Raw genomic sequence first — 12,043 nt, 5'->3', positions numbered from 1 at the left:
TTATGGGAGGGAGTATTTTGTTTGGCCAGGGGAGGGTCCCCTGGATCCGCCCCTGCTCCCTCTCTCTCTCTCTCTCTCTCTCTCTCTCTCTTTCTGTCTCTCTCTCTCTCTCTCTCTCTCTCTCTCTCTCTCTCTCCCTTTCTCTTTCTATCTCTCTCTCTCTCTCACTCTCTCGCTCTAGTTCACTTTTTTTTCATTCCAAAAGGAACTAAATCCACTTTTGTAACTTCGGAGAAAAAAACGATTTGTTTAACAGATTTTGTACATGCGTCTAAGGAAAAGTGATATTAGAGGGTGCATTTTTCATAATTGCTCCCAAAATTTAGGTAAATACTTTTGTAGAAAGACGGGTACTTAAGTGAACAATGTTCTGATATCAATAACTAAATTTTCATCAAAATTGGATTTAGCTCCTTTTGGAATTAAACTCTTCATATCTAGTCTCCTCCAATTGATGTGAATCATTAACTCATGCTGCTACCAGCCGCTCATTTTGCATATCGGTAGTCTCTGAAAATGTGCAAATAACAAACAAAAAAACTCCACCATAACGATTTCCTTTTCCCAAGCATGTAGCTGGATATCTCATTTATTATGACTTTATTATGTTCAAGCAAAAACTATCACTTCTTTATAGTTACATACTGTATAACTCAATTCAATTCAATTCAGAACTTTATTTCAGACTCAGCTGCACAAGGCAGAGATCCATAAAACACATGTTACATAGATAGAATAGGGTAAAGAGGTGAGTATAAACATGATGAGTAATTGAGAATAATACAAGTAATAACAAATCTTACATAGAGTAAATCAAACTAAACTATACTACCAGTGGCGTAATGAGCAAAAACGTTGGGGGGGGGGGGGCTGACAAAAAAAATCCGCATCACCCCACTCTAACATGCAGGCCCCGCTGAACGTTTCACAAAGTGGGGTCTAGGGGCAAAGCCCGGCGGGAGGTCAATGGGCGGAGCCCCCGAAGCTCAAGGGGTATGGGCATATCAGTGGCGGATCCAGGAGTTTCTTAACGGGGGAGGGGGGGGGGGGCACAAAATAGCATGGGGTTAAATATATGTAAAACGATGAAGTGACAGAACGAGGCTTTGATTGACTGATTGATTGATTTTTATTCGACAAGCTTCCAACATACAACAATTTACAATAATAACAGATAAGAAATAAGTCAGCTTGACCAGGATAACCCATGAAAGCTCGAGAGCTTATTTCCAGTGGGGTCCCTTACAGACATGTATAAAATTAATAACTTAAAATAGTAATAATTATTTACAGACAGATAAGAAAAATAAAAGAATTACTTAATAAAGATAATAATAATAACAACATTAAACTGATGATAGAAATGATAATAAGTACGAGAAGAAAAGGAAGAAGGAGAAGAAGAAAAAGAGGCGAGGGAGCGGAGCGACCAGGCGGGGATGGGTCTGGGAAGGGGTTCTGGCCCCCTTCCCAGAGTAAGAAGCATTTGCACTTTTAGAACCAAATTAGACGCATTTTCAGGCACTTTCTGGAGTAATATGACGTAAAATTGCTTTCTCCTACCCCTTCCAAGAGTAGGGATCTTTTGCAATTTGAGAACCACATTTGGCACATTAATGTCCACCGGCACTTCCTGGAAAAACGAGGCCGTCTGATTGGTTAGAAGTTAGAGAAAAGTGATTTGTCAAGTCGTGAGACGTTGTATATGCTTTGATGCCGCACAATGCACAAAGACGGTGGTCCGGTACTTCATCAGTAGTACTTGCAAAAATTATCTCGAGTGTATAAACTGTGTCGTTATCAGGGGCGACGCTAGATCTTTTTCAGTGGGGGAGTGGGGAGGGTGTAGAGGCCACCGATTACCGACAAAACGAGCAACCAATTACCGACAAATATATTAATGCCAATGTCCAAATATCTACAAATTTAACCCTATAAACCCGGGGCCAGGAACTAAGTTATTTTTCAGTTTTCCCCCTCCCGCGCGGAGCGCGAAAACTTTGACACTTCATTAAATTATTTGAGAAAGAAGGCGATCCGTTGTACTGTTCTCGACTGTTAATTCTTGTTTTTCCCCTCCCGCGCAAAGCACGGAAGCTATGACGTTTCATTTAATTATTAGAGAAAGAAGACGATTCATTGTGTACCGACTCTTAATCCTCTTCTGGATCCAGTTCCCCTCCTCCCCCCCCCCTCCCTACTGCGCGAAGCGCGGAAGATCTGACGTTTTAATAAATTATTACTTTTAAACCTTGTCTGAATTCATTTTCGCCCATTCCGCGCGAAGCACGGAAGCTTTGACGATTCATTAAATTATTAGAGAAAGAAGACGATTCGTTGTATTGTGTTCTTGTCTGAATTCATTTTCCCCCTTCTCGCGCGAAGCGCGGAAGCTTTGACGTTTCAATAAATGATTACTCATAATCCTTGTCTGAATTCATTTTCGCACATCCAGCGCAAAGCGCGGATGCTTTGATACTTCATTAAATTATTTGAGAAAAAAGACGATCCGTTGTACCGTTCTCGACTCTTAATTCTTGTTTCGCTCCTCTCGCGCGAAGCGCGTAGGTCTTGACACTTCATCAAATTATTAGAGTAAGAAGACGATTCGTTGTATCGTTCTCGACTCCAAATCCTAGTCTGAATTCAGTTGCCCCCCCCCCCCTCCCGAAGCGCGGAAGCTTTGCCGTTTCATTAAAAGAAGACGATTTGTTGTACCGTTCTCTACTCTTAATCTTGTCTGAATTCAATTTCCCCACTGGGCCCCTTAACGGTACATGTGCAGTGTTACATGATGTAAGTATGGAACGCCCGGCAGTGCTTGTCACAGTTGCTTCTGGAATGGATTTTGTTTTTACTAGTGTTACTGTTAGTGGCCACGCCTCTTAGTGACTATAACAAAACATATGCTCTTCCTGGCTATTTGGGAATGTGTCAGTTTGCAACAGAAATGGAGAAACGCGCATTTTGTTGAAAATAATGTGATATCACGAACATTTATACATCACGGAATTGAAAATAAGTCATGGTTCAATTTTATTTGGGAGAGGGGGGGGGGGGGCTGGCGCCCCCAAGCCCCCTACCAGTACGCCAGTGTATACTACGTATATACAATCTAAACTGTAAGTGTAACATGTAACCTGTATAAAATTATGTAAGGCTGATAACAATTTACAATCTAACTCTAAGCTGTACCTATGTAAGATTAAAATAAGTACATGTATAACAATTCATTGAAGTTGTAACTTGTAACAGTATCTGCTCAACTAACCAGAACAATATACTAATAATAGATAACTATTATAACAAACAACAATGACTATACTGCCCCCACGAGAGGCTGGATACTGGATACCTTGGTAACACCAACATAATTTTATGATCAATTGCCATGTGTCAGCACTTAGCAGGCTATTCAGCCAAAATGTCCAGAGGTCCGATGTGTACCTAAGACAACTATACGATAAGGTCACTAATACCTTTAAAATACCATTCTCAGAGACATCCACTCTCAGGATGAACTTACACATGAGATTTCGTATTACATTCAAAATTCAACTCAGCAAACATTTGACTAGCACTTAAGTATTTAGGTACCCTAAGAAGCATTCTCATGAAGCCACCTTCACATCCGGAGAACACATATGAAATTTTCTAACAAGCATATACCTGAGCATATAATTTACGACACTGTCGAATAATGTCGACTAATGTTTGTCGGGCTGTACAAATGTTATTTCCCTTGGAATGTTATTTTCTCCCTAAAGGGGATTCCTCATTGTCTTTATCCTCATCATTATTATCATTGTTATTTTTGTCATCAGTATCATTATTATTATCATTAAAGGTAATTCGAAGTTTTGGTATGGGGTCATGAATTTGGTTCAAATGAACACTTTGGAAGCAAATGCAATTTTACAATATTCAATGATCGTACTTGTCGCGGTTGAAATTGAGTCTAAAGTGATGAAATTACAAATAATAAACTCTTTATGATGTAAAGCGCGGAAGTGAGCAAAAATTTTATTTTTATTTTTTGCCTCCAAAATTTGAAATTCGCACCGACAAATATTTCGCTCAGTGGAGGGGGGGGGGGGAGGGTTAAGGAGGATTTTTTTTTTTAAATCAGCACACCCCCCCCCCCCCCACCCCTTGAGCAAAAAAAAAAAAAATGATTCGAGTGCAATTACGGTTCCCCGTCATGTGCCCAATCGATAATTGTTTAGGTATTATTTCGTCATGCAACAAAAATGAGTAAGGGTCTTAGGGATGTAATTTGGTTTTAGGCTGGGTTAGGAGTAGAGGTTCAGGGTTAGGAGTAGAGGTTCAGGGTTAGGAGTAGAGGTTCAGGGTTAGGAGTAGAGGTTCAGGGTTAGGAGTAGAGGTTCAGGGTTAGGAGTAGAGGTCCAGGGTTAGGGTTAGAGATGATATCACTCCCGTTGCATATTTACCTCGGAACAAATGTCGCTGGAGCATATAGTCATACAACGGTGAGCATATGCAATGTTTTATGTCAGGAGCGGATCGGGGGGGGGGGGGGGAGGGGCACGGGGGAGGGGGGGTGGGGGGGGGGGCGCCCACCCCTGGCAAAAAAAATGCTTTAAAAAAAGATGGTAACGTTAATTTTACCTTTACAAATAATGATAATATTATTATTATTATTTACCCCAAAAAAAGATGACGGGCCGCCACCCCTGGAAAAAAGAAGTTTAAAAAAAAGATGGTAACCACAATTCTATTTTTTGTTATTTTGCTCCAGGGGAGATGGAGGTGGGTGTTGAGTAAATAAAAATAGTGCTCCCTACCCGGCCCCGCTTACGCTAAATATTTTCTCATCAATTAGGGCACCTGCCCTCGCCGCCGGCTGGATCCACCTCGGTTTATGTAAGGGTAAAATTTCAGCGTTACCCTTCAAACGTGTAATTAAAAAAAATCTAATTTCTCCTTTCAGGCTTACACTAAATTTAAACGTATGTCACATTCTATTTACTCGTTGGGGATCCTGTCATTGGTCCGGAGATTAATGGTAAGAATTTTTGTCAATTTATCCCAGAAATACTCATGTCCTCTCACGTCCTCAGTCCAGTGAATATATGGTCTGCCATCATCGAGGTACAACCTCGCCAAGAATGACATTTCAGCATCTGGGATGTCTTCGAGGAAGACCACGACAACGAATTCAGTCAGAGTGTCACTCACGTGGTCCATGGCCGTACGGAACTTGAGTATGAACCAGCGATCAAGCACAGCAGCACTGCTGAGCACTATGATGGTCTTGTAACTATGGCTCACCACGTAATCGACAGAATCTAAGTAATGCATTCCCAGGACAAGGTCCGCATCGCCAAAGACATTCCTCTGAAACTGCGGAAGCCGTTCTGCCAGAGCCGGTCGGAGATGTTCGCGAATCCACTCTTCGTCATCATCGTAAAATATGACATTCAAATCAAACTCATAATCAATATGACCCCTAGCGTCTCGCATCTCCTTGTAGCCAAGAACTGCCAGCTTGACAAGAAACAGTCTGTACCTCAACGGCCATCGGTAGTGGTATACGAGTGCAGCGATGAAAATCAGACAAATGATGGCGAGGGTAGGCAAACAGACGAGTGCGATGTTGATGCTACATAACTCTCTAGGATCGAAATCAATTAGATACTCGCCCCGAAGAGGCTCTAAAGAATCCGACGAACAGATGGTTATGTTGTCTTCAATGAGGTTAAGTGGTCCGCTTAGCCATTTAGGAAACCAGCTTAGGCCACAGTTGCAGTCGATAGGGTTCATTGAAAGATCGATGAATAACAGAGAAGAATAGAGCGGTTTAAAAGTATATTGCTCGAGACGTGTTAATCTGTTGTTTGATAGCAGAAGAGTTTTTAACTTTCGATTACTCAAAAAGATCGGTCCATCAAGGTCCATCAAAACGTTATCAACAAGATCAATGCTTGTTACTAGATCTAATGGCTTAAACAAATCGACATGAAGCTGCAGAAGTTTGTTATTTCTTAGTATTAGAACCCGAAGTGATTTCAATCCCGTGAAGGCTTGTGGATGAAGGTTGGAAAGGTCGCAGTCTTCTAGAGAAAGATTTTGTAAAGCGGAAAGCTGATTCAGGACCCCGGGAGGCAGATCCTCTGTATCGACGGTAACGCTGTTTATAGGATTTCTGCTCAGATCCAAAGTCGTAAGGTTGAACAATCCATCGAAAAGAGATTCATTCACGTTTGGGGTCCAAATGTTTTCAATCATAATCCCGGAATGTCTCATTTCCAAATGTTCCAGAAGTTGTACATTTTTGAAGGACGTCATTGGGTGTAGGTACATCATGGTATATTTCATACCATTTAGGAAAAGTGATGTTACGCTTGGGATGATCGAGTGAAATCGCTTGATATTGCATTGTGACAAATCAATGTTTTGAATGTTTTTCAGTTCCAAAAAAGATGTCGCCTCCAACATTTTTAGCAATTCGTTTGAGCGCAAATCTAAAAGCGTTAGGTTATGCAAACCCCGAAATGCAGATTCTTCAATTATAGTCAAAGAATTTCCGGATAAGTGTAACTCAGTTAAGTCTATTGTCCATGAAGAATTGTCCGTGTTTATATCTTTAATATGATTATCATTTAAGTTTAACATTCTTAAATTGTGCATGCCCTCAAAGAAATTTGGTTCGATAGTAACTATACCGTTGTCCTGAAGATTAAAGTGGCTGAGCCTAGTCAGATTCGAGAAGACGAAGGGGTAAGGGGCGTGTAGTTGATTAATGTTGAGATTGAGTATTCTAAGAGAACTATCGCGCAGTGGATCAAATAGATCTTTCGGAACGACGCTTAAATCAGCGCCATACGTGAATGTGAAATTCTCTATCACTGATGAACGGGAGATACCGATGAATATGTTTCTCAGTTCCTCGATGTTCAACACGCGCCACCCGATTATCAATGATCTGACATTGAGCGATGTGATCACGTTAGGGTCCACTGATCTGATGGTGTTTACTTTCAGATCCAGAGTATCAGAGTTGCACACGAATTTAAAAGCATCTTCCGTGAGGTTATGTATCCTGTTATAAGACAAGTCCACATGTCTTGCTGTGCCGCATGAGCTTATGTTTATGACGGTGAGCCAGTTATTACTAAGGTCCACGGTATTTAAATTCGGACTCCATTTTAGAATGTCGTTTGGAAACGATCTCAAGATGGATTCCGACACATATAAGAGCGACAGCTTTCTTGCCCATCTGAAGAAGCTACATGGAAGCACCATGAACAAATTGCCTGAAATGTCCAAGTGGGTTAAATTCTTGAGAGGACGTAAAGCTGCGAAATTCTATCACCGTTAAGTCGTTGAAGAAAAGATTCAGATCGGTGATGAGAGGATATCTTCTAAATGAGGAGTTCAGGAGAGATCTGATGTTGTTACTATCAAGGTACAAACCCTCCGTATCCTCTGGAAGATGTTGCGGTACAGAAATGAACCCTCGGTCGCCGCAGAAAACTTTCTTTCGTTCCAAGTCCTCATCACATCCCTGAAGAGAAGTATCCAGGTGTAAGCTCCTGGAGGGAACCAACGCCGCAACCCCGTTCAAGGCTTGGGTTAAACTGATCACCAAATGGAGAATAAGCAGTGGGTGTTTGAAAGCCATGATGACCGATTCCTGTCTGCAAAAAAGGAGAACCATAAGAAGGAGAAACAAAAGTTCTCACAAAATATAAGTTGTCGATTGAAGTACTATGTACGTTCGCTACTGTACTATATAAAAGCAGTTTTAAGATCGTGTACCTTTTTTTTTCCTTCTTCATTTCTTAAAACGAGCGTCTTTTGTAAACAAATAATTCCCATGATGTTTGCTTATAAATGTCAGCTTTATGTTTAAGCTTAGTATAAAATTGTTTACGTGCAATTCATAAGTCATGCCAAAATGTACAACCTTCAGAATCACAAAAGAACACATCAAAACGCAATTAGTTGTTTTAACAAAGATAGGAGGAAACGCATCTTACCTTCGTTTTTTACAAGCCTCTCGAAATTTGGGCATCAAAGAAAATCTTTCGTAATCGTTAATTAAGAGAGGAAGGGCATTCAAACCATGTTTGTTTACTCTGAACAGTCAGTTAAATGAAAGGCCTGAATTTATATCTATAAGTAACACTCTGCATGGACAATGCGCAGGTGTAACTGTACTTCAAAGCAGAGACGATGATTGGTCGATACATTTGGACGTGGGAGTTTCGAAGGAGGGGTAGACTTAAATTAATTTGCATGTTTTTTGTGTTAGTAATTGTCTGTACATTTCTAATGTGACGCGTTTAGATTCAGTGTATTATTGTCGTTAGAACATGACGCTTTTTATTTTATCACTGAAGTATATGAAACTAAAACGATATATCTGTGGTTGATACTATATTACAATTATTATATTGTTTCATCACTAATTGTTTAGTTAATCAATTACTGTTTAGCGCTTAATATAAACACATTTTAGTTTATAAGAGTTCTTCGGGACGCTTAACAGAAACAACTTAATTAGGCCAGGTTGTTACCTTTGCTTTCGAATTCAACGACAGACATGCATCAAATAGCACTAAACCATCTTAAATACTTGCCTTTTATGATATTGCCCTGCGTGATTTTTAAAGGTTTATGAAATATTTCATGTAAACCTATTCAAATTACTGTTTAAAATGAACCAGTCAACGGGCCAGATAACCAACTTAACCAACACACGATGTGTGGGTAGGCCTACGTCCCATGAAATGAAACTTAGATAAATGATTCACAATTTATACGATTCTTCTTGGTATTCCTACTGTTCTTAAATTCACAATATAACACAAACTGAAAAAAAATATATAGGCAAGGTCTACGAGGAGAAATGATGCGTTTGTGCTCTAATATTTTGTGTTACTCACTAAAAATGATCAATAAAGTATACACGGATTCTTATATAGTACAATTATTGTCAAAGAGTGCGGATACATTCAGAGTCCCAAATAGGCCTCTTTTTTGTCTTTGAACGAATTTTAAATATGATGTGTGTTTTTTTTTTTTTTTTTTTTTTTTTTTAATCAAATCTCTGTAAATCATGCGTATGTTGATGAATAAATACTTTTTTTTTTAAATAAATAAATAAAACAAATCCACTTCTCTGCTCAGATGATGTCATGCATGACTCAGTTATTCGAAAGCAAAATATGACAGGGTATTTCTAAAAAACATGTAAAAAGATAAACTTTACAATGAATATAATTAATTATGTTTATGTTTTTTAGAGAACTTTGTGTGGGTCACGTGCCTTTGCTGCCTTGCTGAATATCAAATGTGCTGCACTCTTATTACCTGCATGTAAACACCTGGCTGCGAGACTACCAAGATCAAAGCTGGGGAGTGTTTCACAAAGACTAGGATCGACATTTAAGTTGGACTTTAATATGGCAGGCCGTTCATGCCAGGCGTGGATCCAGGATGGGGGCGAGCGGGCCTTGCCCCCCCCCCCCCGCCAAAAAAAAAGAGAAAGTGAGAAGGGAAAGAAGGGAAAGGGAAAGAGGAGAGAAAGGGAAAGAAATAAGAGGAAGAAGAAAAAAAAAGGGGAAAAGAAGGAGATCGGGGGGGGGGGGGGAAAGGGCCTTGCCTCCCAGGTGTAACTCCCCCCCCCCCCCGCCATAAAAAGAGAGAAGGAAGGAAAGTGAAGAAAAAAAAAGGAAAAGAGGGGATAAAGGGAAGGAAAAAAGAGGAAGCATAAAAGAAAAGAAAGGGGTATCAGTTGCACCCCCCAACATGTTGTAGTTAGGGGGTAGGGGCAGAAGGCCCTTGCATACCCCCCCCCCCCCTCCGCCCCCCCCCAAAAAAAAAGGAAGAAAGGAAGGGAAAAGGTAATGGGAGAGCTAAAATCGAACAAAAAAGAGGAAGAAGAAACAAAAAATGGCAAATTCCTAAAGAAAGAAAGAAAGAATAGTAATGAACTGCCTATGTCACCAAATACTGAGGTGTCAAACTTTGCTCATCTGACCGTGATTAAATTCCGAAAACCCCTGAGCTTCCGGGGGCTCTACCCCCTGGATTCCACTTAGGCCCTAAGGTGGGCCCCTGGGTACTCATCTGACTGTAATTAAATGCCTAAAACCCCTTGACCTCCGGTGGCTCTTCCCCCTGGACCCCACCGAGGGCCCTTAAACAAATCCCTGGATGCTAATCTGACTATAATTTAATGCTTAAAACCCGTGAGCTTCTGGGTTCTCCGCCCCTAGACCTCACGCCAATCAGTGTCCTGCCAGTGTCACAAATAAGGTAACAAAATATGCTCATCTGACCGTAATTAAATGCCTATACCCCCTGAGCTACTGGGGGTCCACCCCTAGACCCCACGCCAATTTACGCTACGCTCTACCTAATCGTAAATACCACCCCACCCACTTATAGGAACGTTCAGCGCGGCCTGCATGTAAGAGTGGGGTGGTGCGGATATTTTGGTCATCCCCCCCCCCCCCCACCCAAAAAACAAAAAACAAAAACGTTTTTTGCTCATTTTGCTACTGCCGGTGTCACCATTACGTACCAATATTTGGCCGCATAATTTCAAATTCCCCCCCCCCCCCTAAGAAATACTGGATCCGCGCCTGAGTGCATTAATATGTTAACATCCGCAAATCTACTTTGATAAGAGAAAACATTTTTCATAAGAACATTTCGTACAATATTCACTATTGCCCAACAAAACACTTTAACCTTTTCTTCATGAGGATACCATTCATTATGGATAAATGATAAGGTTTATATCGTCTCAGAATGTTATTTGTCAATCTAAAGAGTCAGAGGGATTGATTGTTGTGGTTCTGAGAAGAAACAATCCATAATTTACCTATAATAAACAATAGCAAAATCAAGTGCAACCTCAACATTGACATAGCTAACGACAGACTAAAACAGGTGGAAGATGTTGTGTACCTTGGAGGGAAAATAGTAGAAAACGGCTCAAGTACAAGTGACATTAAGAATCGTTTCAGGAAAATGGGGCAACTTTCCAAAGGCTAAATAGGCTAAATAACATATGGACATCAAAAAGCATTAGTAGCCACACGAAGATGCAACTGTACCAATCACTCATCCTCTCTATACTGCTTTATGGGGAAGAATCCTGGACAGTTAAAAAAAGAAGATAGCAACAGGCTTCAAGTGTTTGAAATGGCATTGCTTCGTCGCATAATGGGGGTGACAAGACTAGATAAGATCCGTAACACACACATCAAAGAATCCCTCAACCTCGATCAAGATGTTATGGACAAAGTCTCCACTAAAAGACTCAAATATTTTGGCCACGTCCTAAGAATGAAACCCACAAGATACCCCAAAATTGCCGTGGAAGGAAATGTCACAGGAAATCGACCCAGAGGCCGTCCACCCAAAAGATGGCCTGACTGCATCTCAGAGGACTGCAAAGGAAGATCCATACCAAGGCTGACAGACGCATCAAGACTGGCTGCGGACAGAAAAACTTGGCATTCCATCACCATGAAGCCATCATGAGGCCCCTGGCCTGCGTGGACGACATAAGTCAAGTAAGTCAAACAATATTATCACAACTATTTCATGAAAAGCTTTAGATTTAGATTTAGAACAAATAAATAAGTCCAAATTCATGGGATTTAAAAAAAAATTTTTTTAAATGGTTTATTTCATTAAAAAATATTCGCGGCCCGAATCTTTTACAAAGTATACATCAATGACAAAGTGAAATTACACGTAAAACATTATGCATGGTAGCATTATGGTAGTAACATTGGAATTCTTTTGTACATAATATATAATTGTGCTTCAACGACCTTGGCCAATTGCTTGGTACATATACAGTGTAGTTTCGTAAAATCTTACAACTTAAGACGTAGTTGAGTATGCATTATAAAACTCTTAGTACGTGGCTGGAGAATCCTAGGTGAATAGTAAACAAAATGAAGGTCACGTGATATGCCTTTAGCCAATGAAGTAGAAACTGTCTGTAGGTTCCATCACAATATATTTGCATAAAAACGGTGTTCTTTACCAAAAT

General features: G+C 40.4%; 2 protein-coding genes across 2 annotated transcripts; one reads left to right on the top strand and one right to left on the bottom strand.

The window, feature by feature from the left end:
• Positions 1-4,986: 4,986 nt before the first annotated feature.
• On the bottom strand, positions 4,987-5,892 carry LOC105445299 (toll-like receptor 4). The gene has a single exon (XM_030994390.1). It carries the CDS (start codon positions 5,782-5,784, stop codon positions 4,987-4,989), a length of 798 nt encoding a protein of 265 aa, XP_030850250.1. The 5' UTR covers positions 5,785-5,892.
• Positions 5,893-11,202: 5,310 nt separating this feature from the next.
• On the top strand, positions 11,203-11,523 carry LOC115927968. Its single transcript, XM_030994389.1, has one exon. It carries the CDS (start codon positions 11,203-11,205, stop codon positions 11,521-11,523), a length of 321 nt encoding a protein of 106 aa, XP_030850249.1.
• Positions 11,524-12,043: the final 520 nt, after the last annotated feature.

Source organism: Strongylocentrotus purpuratus, unplaced genomic scaffold (genome assembly GCF_000002235.5).
Source record: "Strongylocentrotus purpuratus isolate Spur 01 unplaced genomic scaffold, Spur_5.0 spur5_scaffold_21, whole genome shotgun sequence".
NCBI lineage: Eukaryota > Metazoa > Echinodermata > Echinoidea > Camarodonta > Strongylocentrotidae > Strongylocentrotus > Strongylocentrotus purpuratus.
Note: the sequence above shows the minus strand (reverse complement) of the source record. Positions and strands in the feature narration are given on the sequence as shown.

Coding starts and splice junctions, on each gene's coding strand:
- LOC115927968 (XM_030994389.1), top strand. CDS start 11,203: ATGGGGGTGACAAGACTAGATAAGATCCGTAACACACACATCAAAGAA.
- LOC105445299 (XM_030994390.1), bottom strand. CDS start 5,784: ATGAACCCTATCGACTGCAACTGTGGCCTAAGCTGGTTTCCTAAATGG.